The sequence below is a fragment of the Balaenoptera physalus genome (assembly GCF_965194825.1).
Source record: "Balaenoptera physalus genome assembly, chromosome: 1".
In the NCBI taxonomy this organism is placed as follows: domain Eukaryota; kingdom Metazoa; phylum Chordata; class Mammalia; order Artiodactyla; family Balaenopteridae; genus Balaenoptera; species Balaenoptera physalus.
The window spans coordinates 48459799-48470326 of NC_138882.1; the positions used below are offsets into that span (position 1 = coordinate 48459799).

General features: G+C 39.1%; 1 protein-coding gene across 1 annotated transcript in view; it reads right to left on the reverse strand.

Moving 5' to 3' along the window:
- The window catches only part of LOC309666350 (uncharacterized protein), a 58581-nt gene that overhangs the window by 27591 nt on the left and 20462 nt on the right, over nucleotides 1-10528 (reverse strand). The window contains exon 3 of the mRNA XM_082473704.1: nucleotides 3742-3921. Coding sequence (XP_082329830.1) covers nucleotides 3742-3921 — 180 coding nt within the window. The remainder of the gene's footprint in view (nucleotides 1-3741; nucleotides 3922-10528) is intronic.

Below are 10528 nucleotides of genomic sequence, written 5' to 3' on the forward strand. Positions count from 1 at the left end.
TGGGGCTTTCCAAAAGAGTCACCTCATTAACATAATAAAAGGCATCTTTTTTGCTGTCATCACTGAGACAAAGACCAAATATATATATTTCTTATTACAAATCACAATATCACAGGTTGGCTCACAGAATCAGTAGGAGGACTGGAGAAAACAGACTTAAGGCTCCACTTCCAGGAACAACCCTGAAAACCACGGTGCAGAACTGGTCTGATGAGCAACCTGCTGCTGCTGGCCCTGCTCTCCCCACTGTGGGAGGGCACATCCTGGCCCTTCTGCCAGGGATTGACCTTACGGTGCCCATACTGCTGGCAGCACAGGCTAACTCCTGGGTCAGAACTCAGCCTTACGACCACAGCCATCCCTCTGCTTCTGCCCTTGGAGACAGAGCCTGCCTCCTCATGCAGCTTCTGAAATGAAGTCTCAAATGCCTATGCGCTAGCTGCACAGGATCCTGAGGAATTGAGTTTTCTGGGTTTCTATCTTGGGGAAGCAGGACTCCTAAAGCCAGACACTCTTCCTAGACATAGAAAGAGTGATCAAAAGGCGCTGGCAGCCTGAAAATGTAAGAAATGTCTATTTCAACAGCTTCTAGTTTTCAATGGATTTACCCATGTTCAGTCAAATTCTCCTAATCTAATACTTATGATATCAGACCTCTAGAATTCCACATACAATGTGTGGCTTATCCAAAAGAATACAATAATTAAGATTAAAGGTGATTATATGGTTGCCACAATAAGTTTAGTTAACATTCATCATCCCAGATACAAAAGAAAAAAAAAAGAAAAAAATAATGTTCTCACCATAACAACAACAACTATCACAGCATGGTAATTTTGTGAGTTAAAGAATGTGTTCCCTGTTGGTGGGAATGTAAATTGGTGCAGCCACTATGGAAAACAGTATGGCGGTTCCTCAAAAACCTAAAAATATAGTTGCCATATGATCCAGCAATCCCAGTCCTGGGCATATATCTGGACAAAATTCTAATTCAAAAAGATACATGCGCCCCTATGTTCATAGCAGCACTATTCACAATAGCCAAGACATGGAAACAACCTAAATGTCTATTGACAGATGAATGGATAAAGAAGATGTGATATATATATATAAAATGTAATATTACTCAGCCATAAAAAAGAGGGAAATAATGCCATTTGCAGCAACATAGATGGGCCTAGAGATGATCATACTAAGTGAAGTAAATCAGAAAGAGAAAGACAAATACTATATGCTATCACTTATATGTGGAATCTAAAATGACACAAATGGGGCTTCCCTGGTGGCGCAGTGGTTAAGAATCCGCCTGCCAATGCAGGCGACACAGGTTTGAGCCTTGGTCTGGGAAGATCCCACATGCTGTGGAGCATCTAAGCCCATGCGCCACAACTACTGAGCCCATGTGCCACAACTAGTGAAGCCCGCGTGCCTAGAAGCCCGTGCTCCGCAACAAGAGAAGCCACTGCAATGAGAAGCCTGCGCACGGCAACGAAGAGTAGCCCCGCTCACCGCAACTAGACAAAGCCCACGCACCGCAACTAGACAAAGCCCACGCACAGCAACAAAGACCCAACCCAGCCAAAAATAAATAAATAAAATAGATAAATTTAATATAAATAAATAAATAAATAAAATGACACAAAGGAACTTATCTACAAAACAGAAACAGACTTGCAGACATAGAGAACAGACTTGTGGTTGCTGGGAGGCAAAGCGGGGGAGGGATGGATTGGGAATTTGGGATTAGCAGATGCAAAATATTATATATAGAATGGATAAACAACAAGGTCCTACTATATAGTACAGGGAACTATATTCAATATCCTGTGATAAACCATGATGGAAAAGAATATGAAAAAGAATGTAGATATATGTATAACCGAATCACTTTGCTGTACAGCAGAAACTAACACAACATTGTAAATCAACTATATGTCAATAAAATAAATATTTTAAAAAAGAATGTGTTAACTAACCCTATTATGGTGATATGTAATATATATGTGTACCAAGTCATCGCATTGTGCACCTTAAACTTACACAATGTTGTATGTCAATTAATTTCTCAACAAAGCTGGGAAAAATGTTGATTGTTGAATCTGGCTGATAGGTATACAGGGCCTCAGAAAAGTATTTACTGTTTTTGTGTGTGTGTGTGTGTGTGTTTGAAAATTTTTATGATAAAATGTTTAACAAAAAACAATGAATTTATTTTTGAAACTTAAAAAAAGGATTGTTAGGTCCACATGAAAGAATGAAATACTTGTGACATGGACAATTGAAAATGTAGATTAATGAAAGGTAATGGGCACCACCAGTCACTAAAATGTATTGCAAAGCTACAATTACCAAAGCAATGATGGCACAAGAATAAACAGTCAATGAAGAAGAACAGAAACCCAAAACACAGCCCCTGTTACATATAAAACTTGAGTTTTTATAAAGTTCTGATTTCAAAAAAAAAAAAGATTAAAGGTGATATACATACATCTCTTAGAGGTCAAGAGTATGACTGTGGAACCAGACTTACTGGATTCAAATTCCAGTTTTGCAATCAATTAGCTGTGTGACCTTGGGCAATTTATTGTAACATCTCAGTATCTTCAACTGTATACCGCAGATAATAATGGTAACCTACCTCATAGCAGTGTTGTGTGCTTTAAATGAGTCAATATATGTAGAGCTCTTAAAACAGTGCTTAAGTGAGTACAAGTGAGTTATTATTATAGGTAGTACATATGTACTGTAAGGAAATAGGAAGGTACTGAGTCTAGGAGCTATACAGTATGTGCAAAGCTCATAGATGGAGGCTCAAAGGTGAAAGGGACACATGGCCTTTGCATTCTGAGCTGGAAGCCAAGTGTGGAAGATAAACACATAAATAAATGTGATACAAGACAGATGGCAATAAGTGTACAATATCGGTACACACAAAATACTATGGAAATATTAAGGACGGTGAGATCCTTTCCTGCTGGAAGACCCTTGCAAGGCACTTTGGAGCACGTCAGCTTTGAGCTATGCTTTAAATAAAGAGTTTAAATTTGATGGGCAGATACTGGGGGGAGGGAGAGGAAGAGGGCATTCCAAGCAGAAATGGAGCAACTTGAACAAAAGCACAAAGCTAAGAAATGGTATGAAAGGAGTCACCTGTGTTTGTATGGGTTAAATAAAATTTAGCAGGAAACAAGGCTTGAAATAAGCACGGACCAATTTGTGGAGTGCTTTCAATTTTAGGCTAGGGAGATGCACTTGATTATGAACGCAATGGAATCTTCAATTGTTTTGTCTGGTGGGGCGGGGTGAGGTGGAGTTCCCAACCCATGCCAAATCATTCTGCCCCAGACCATTCCATTTTCTTCTCCTTCATTAGTTACCCTCCGATTCCAAGTTCTTCAGAAAGATATTAACTTTTCAAGACTACGAGATAAAATGAATTACATTTATAAGTCAAATTGGAACCTGCTTTGAACTGGCCTTGCTTGGAGTTTTCTAAATCCCCATTACTGTATTCTTCCCTGGGCTGCCTGAATATGGTTTTTGTTATCTAAACAGGCAAAAGCCAGTTAAAGGTATTCAGCGACTCAAGTTTTTCAGCATTTATAAGGTAAAAACATGACCGCTCTCCCATTCACCTCTTTACTAGCACATTATTTCCTTCTTACTCCCTTTGAGGGCAGAGAAGGAAATGGAGAAATTCTGCTTAGGTCAAGCAGTTCCTTATCTAAAACGTATTGATACCTCATTGCCCCTTGCCTCAGTGTTTGGTATGTTTCCTCCAGCAACAAATCCAGAAGAAAGATGGATGAGTGACTCCCTGGAACAGCGCTTCTTCACACACTTCCCTCGGGCCTTAAGTCGCTCCGTCAGCCCAGCACTCCGGCACCTCTCGCGCTGCAGCAATTCCTCCACTTGGTGAGCCTTCCAAACGTGCAAACGACAAGTTGACTTATGTAATGTGTTCCTCAGTAAAACATACTTATGGCTTAGACTTTCAATATATATGAGATGAATCTGAGTTTAAAAGTATTCCAAAAGAAATAGGATTTGGAATTCCTAGTGTTAGGGAACAAACATACTACTGTTATGTGACTCTACATAAGTCCATGCTCCATAAATTTGGTTCTATGACAGACGTGGGGTGTGTGTGTGTGTATATATATATATATATATACACACAGTGGAATATTACTCAGCACAAAAAGGAATGAAATGTTGCCATTTGCAGCAACATGTATGAACATGGAGGACATTATGACAAGTGAAATGTCAGACTGAGAAAGACAAATACTGTATGATTTCACTTAGATGTGGAATCTAAAAAATAAAATGAATGAACAAACATAGCAAAATAGAAATAAGAGTTACAGATACAGAGAACAAATAGGTGGTTGCCACAGTGGGGAGGGGGGAGAGGAAAGAAATAGGTGAGGGAGATTAAGAGGGAGAAACTTCTAGTTGCAAAATAAATGAGTCATGAGTATGAAATGTACAACGTGGGGACTATAGTTAAAAACTATGCAATATCTTTGTATGGTGACATATCTTAGCTAGACTTATCATGATGATCATTTTGAAATGTACAGAAATATCAAATCATTATGTTGTGTAACAGAGACTAACATGGTGTTGTAGGTCAATTATACTTCAAAAACAAACAAACAAGTATAGAAAAAGAGGTCAGATATGTGGTTACCAGAGGCAGGGGGCAAGGGAGGGGGATTGGATAAAGGCAAAAGGTACAAACTTCCAGACGTAAGATAAATAAGTACTAGGGATATAATGTACAACATGATAAATATAATTTAACACTGCTGTGTGTTATATATGAAAGCTGTTAAGAGAGTAAATCACAAGAATTTATTTAATTCAGTATCTATATTAGGTGATGGATGTTCACTAAATTTATTGTAATAATCATTTCATGATGTATGTATGTCAAATCATTATGCTGTGCACCTTAAACTTATACAGAGCTGTATGTCAGTTATAGCTCAATAAAACTGGAAGAAAAAAATTTTGGTTCTATGACTCAAAACCAGAATAAAAAACTTACTTGTTTCACCACTATTTATCCATTATAGGTCATTTTTTTTAAAGCATGAGGATTTATTGGCCCGTAGAATTGAAGAGTCCAGAGGTAGTTCCAAGCTTCAAGCATTGTTGATTCAGGGCTCTGGTTTTCTTTCTTTCTGTCCTTATTGGTGCTGGCTTCCTTTGTGGCTGTAAGAGGGATCTCAGCAGTAGGGCTACATGTTGGAAAATGATCTTATGATTTCACTGTAGCCTTACTGAATTTTTTTACTTTCCTTCAAAATCTAGCAGGTGCTGCATTATTACACAAATGGCATTTGTGTATTTGACAAATGGTTCTTCAAAGCATCAAAGTGCTGAAGCACCAACTTCTGGCTCTGGACAATGAATAAGGGTTAAGTCACCATGAGGGCTGTGGACATCCACATTGTCCAGGCGCATGTGGTCTCTTCAAGTTGGATAGCTCTGCTGGTCCCACGTCAGGGGAGCACCAAGCCTTTGTTTATTTGGGAGTTCTGGAATTCAGGGCTAAGCTGTCTTGCATTACCGTATGGCCAGTTTTCTTCAGAGTCCTTTCATTACTGGTTATTTTTAAGGGACTTAGGGACTTCCCTGGTGGTGCAGTGGTTAAGAATCCACCTGCTAATGCAGGGGACACGGGTTCGAGCCTTGGTCTGGGAAGATCCCACGTGCTGCGGAGCAACTAAGCCTGTGCGCCACAACCTGCGCTCTAGAGCCCGTGAGGCACAACTACTGAAGCCCGTGCATCTAGAGCCCATGCATCTAGAGCCCGTGCCCCGCAGCAAGAGAAGCCACTGCAGTGAGAAGCCCGTGCACCGCAATGAAGAGTAGCCCCCGCTCGCTGCAACTAGAGAAAGCCCGCACGCAGCAACAAAGACCCAACGTGGCCAAAAATAAAATAAATAAATAAAATTTTAAAATATATATGCTTTAAAAAAAAGAAAACATTATTTTTAAGGGACTTGGAAAATGAAGCAATGGATATTGTCAAATATTAAGACCTATTTCTATGGACATAGAGGAAGCTTAAGCAATAATGTGAAAATTTTCTTCTAATGTATCATTCTCTATTTATTATTATATTTTAATATTCAGGGCAATTCTCTTTCTGGTCCAATTGTTAAGTAGAGGAGCTAATTTGTATGACGGCCTAAAAGTGCACTAATGACATTTTCTCTATGGGTTAGCCTGTGTTTTTCAGTGTATTGGTCCATATATGTGTGTGGACTGTGTGTGGACATCAGAGTCAGGGGGATGGTCAGGGAAGTGAGAATAAGCTCCTGCTGCTGAGCTTGGCAGCAGGTAACATAAACTAAGCACAATTATGTGACAATCATGGTTTTGAGCATTTTACAGACATTATCTCATTTAATTCTCATAACCACCCAATGATATAATTTCTATCTTGCTCCCATTTACAGATGGAGAAACCGAAGTTCAGAAAGGCAAGTACATTTCTCGAAGTTGCGTAGCTAGAAAGGGGCCGAGCTGAGCTGTCTTTCTCCAGAGCCTGAGGACTAAACTGCTAGCTTGAAGTGGTTCCCAGTGCTCTTTCTTCTGAAGTTTATGCTGATGTTCCCTAGTAATGCGACACAAGATGTCTCCCACCTCCATTCTGTGCCCTCTGAGAAGTCTGGAAATTCCATAGGTTTACGGTTTAGAGTCAGGAATAGAAGAGCTAGCCCAAGCCTTTTTTCCCCCAGGAAACATTTTATTTCCTCTAATACAATGGCCTTCTTCTCTTTCCATATAATTCAATATGTTTCAAAACTTAGACAAGGAGTTACTATTTGATTCTTTAAAGTATATTTTTTCCGATTGTGACAGAAATACATGCAAATCGAAAACTTTTAAGAAAAAGAAAACATGGAAATATGTGAAGAACCACATAACTCCTAAGATAACGCTGTTAACATTTCTGTGCATTTTCTTCCAGCATATACAGCTTCACATTTTGTTTTCTTCATGTATGGTAATGTGGTAAACATCTTCTCATAATTCTTGAGGGCAACAACTATGTTTATTTGGATCAACGTTATATTTCCAGGGCCTAGCACCGTACCTGGCATATAGCAATTAGCATCTAATTAGTAATGTCTAATTATTTGATTTAACAAATATTAGTTGATTGAATGACTGACATTATATATCCTTCCAAAACTTTTTAAAGGCCACATAATTATGAATCTCTGAAATAAAGTGTAACTGTGAAATCACATTAAAATAGTACATAACTCATTTTCTAAAGTTTTACCAGGGAAAGACAAAATGATGTAACACAAAGAACCCTGGGGCAGGGGTCAGGCTGGCAGGCTCTAGCTTTGCTCAGCCATTGTACATATAACAGTACACACTCCATTTTACTTCTTAATGCCTCGGTTTCCTCATTTGTGATATGAAGGGGTTGATTGGACTGCTTGCTAAGATTCACTTCTATTTTTACACTATATCATTTTCTTTCTTTGAAAGGGTGTTACTGTAGTACATAAACATATATATATATATTTTAATTTATTTATTTTATTTATTTTTGGCTGCATTGGGTCTCCGTTGCTGTGTGCAGGCTTTCTCTAGTTGAGGCGAGCGGGGGTTACTCTTCTTTGCGGTGCGCGGGCTTCTCATTGCAGTGGCTTCTCTTGTTGTGGAGCATGGGCTCTAGGCGCATGGGCTTCAGTAGTTGTGGCACATGGGCTCAGTAGTTGTGGTTCGCGGGCTCTAGGGTGCAGGCTCAGTAGTTGTGGCGTGCGGGCTTAGTTGCTCCGCGGCATGTGGGATCTTCCCAGACCAGGGCTCGAACCTGTGTCCCCTGCATCGGCAGGCGGATTCTTAACCAGGGCGCCCCCAGGGAAGCCCTATTTTTTTTTTTTAAACATTTAAGTAATACAGAATTATATAGAGTAAAACATGAAATTTCCATTTTACAACCACCCCCATCCCCAGTACCACTCTCCTCCCCAAAGGCTACAACTAGTATAGTTTGATGTCTGTAGGTCCTTCCATCCTTTTACTATGCTTTTATATATGTCCAAATACAAATTTGTAATTTAAAAACCCATAAATGGGATATTATGTGTATTATTCTGAGAATTGCTTCTCCCCCCTTTCCCCCATTTCCCTATAATATATCTTTAGGGCTCTTTCTGAGTCAGCATATCTAAACTGAATTTATTTTGATAAAATGGTTGTTATCATCAGTTATTTAACAATTCCACCAGCAATAGTCACAGGTTGTTTCCAGTTTTACACTATTGTAAACAGTGCAACGGTAAATACCCTGTACTGCGTGGCATAGCGGTTAAGAGCATGAACTTTGGACTCAGGTTACGTGCATTTGAATCCTGGCTCCACCACTTCACAGCTGTTACTTAACCTCTCTGTGCCTCAGTCTCCTCATTAATAAAGTGGGATTATTAGTTTAGAATTAAATTTAATTAATTAATTTAGTATTAAATTATTCAGCATATGTAGAGTTCTTCAACTGTGTCTGGCACATAGTAAGCGCTAAACACTATTATCATCATTATTATAATTATTATATATAACATCTTTGTGCACATATACAAGGGAACTGATTTTTTTTTTTTAAATAACTATCTTGGTATTTTTTTTTATTTTTAAAGACACCAATTGTACTTGAACATTTTTTTTTTAAATTTATTTATTTTATTTTTGGCTGTGTTGGGTCTTCGTTTCTGTGCGAGGGCTTTCTCTAGTTGTGGCAAGCGGGGGCCACTCTTCATCGCGGTGCGCGGGCCTCTCACTATCGCGGCCTCTCTTGTTGCGGAGCACAAGCTCCAGACGGGCAGGCTCAGTAGTTGTGGCTCACGGGCCTAGCTGCTCCGCGGCATGTGGGATCTTCCCGGACCAGGGCTCGAACCCGTGTCCCCTGCATTAGCAGGCAGACTCTCAACCACTGCGCCACCAGGGAAGCCCCAGGGAACTGATTTCTAAAGATGGAATTACTGGGTTGAAGTTAAGCACATTTAAAATTTTGAAAGATTTTGCCAAATTGCCTTCCTAAAAGTCTTTAACGACTTCTACTTTAATCCACAGTGGTTAAGAGTGCCTATCTTACATTGGTCACTATCAATTTTAAATATGTTTGCTCTACTATTAGACATCTGTGCACTTTTCAAAACTTAGGCTAATTACCTATTGTCATTCTTAGTGTCCTTTACTGTCAAGACTGAAATGTAAGACTTCTGATGGGTATCAAGGCAAGTTTAGGCCACCAGATTTTTACCAGAGGAGCTATAGTCAGCGGTTTTAGGCTGAGCATTGTTCATATCCTGTATTGCCTCTCTTTAGTGGAACGCATGTGCCCTGAAACATGTTTGGTGCTTCTTTTCTGTGGTTTATGTAAAATGAAATTAAAATCCTGTATTTACCTCAAAAAGAGCTAAAAACAAAAGCAGAACACAAAACAAGTATCAGGGGATAAGCACATATTGTCAAAGTCTGAAGATTTCACAGAACACCACACTTAAGGTTAAAGAAGTGTTAGACTTTAAAGAAATGTGTCTGAGCTTGTCCTTCAGCAAAGTGGTGTGTAGCCTGCTTCTGAGTCAGGGCTAGAGCTGGCGGGGCTGAAGGAATGCTTCAGGCTCCACCCAGCCCTTTGGGATTAAGCAGCCCCAAAGCTCTCTAGTGCCCTCTTCTGGCCAAAATGAGGAGATACATGCTAACCGGAGAACGTTTCCTGTATCGTCCCAATATTCAGAGTATTTGTTTACAAAGTTAACGTCAAAGAGTTAAGGAAGAGGGAAAATTCAGTGTTTTAAGAGAGAAAAATTAAAGTATTTGGGAATAAATTGCTGACTGCAGTGTTTATTAATATTTATTTTTTCAATTGAGAAAGCCAAAAGAAAAAAAATACAGCTACATTTTACAGCATCCTACTGTGTGCATCTTCGAAACAGTAAAAACCAAATCTCCACCATACAAAACTTCTAAAATTTCTAAATCTTCAGATGCACTCACTTAGTGTTTTCTGACCAATGCTGGCCTTATTTAAATGCTTAACATGTAGAAAAATGTGAAAATAATATGCTAGCAATATTAAGAACTTTATAAAACTGTAGTTACTCCTTATTTACTAGTGTTCTTTATATCTGAATTGCCCTCTGGGAATGACTGAGTGATGGAAAAAACTTTCCTTCCCTTGCAGCTGTCAGAGTCTAAGGTTTTCCTCTGACCTCCTTTAGATCTTTACTCAAAAGTCACCAATGGGTGACTACCTTCCCAACTCTGTATAAAAATTGTATCCCAGCTCCACCCTCCGAAACTCTCCATGCCCTTCCCCCTTATTTTTTTAACATTCTCCATAGTACTTACCACCACTGAATGTACTATAAATTTTACTTTTTCAAATTGAGGTATAATTCACATACCATGCAATTCATTCATTTAAAGCATACAATTCAATGGTTTTTAGTATTATTTTCAGAGCTGTACAACCAACATAACAATCAAT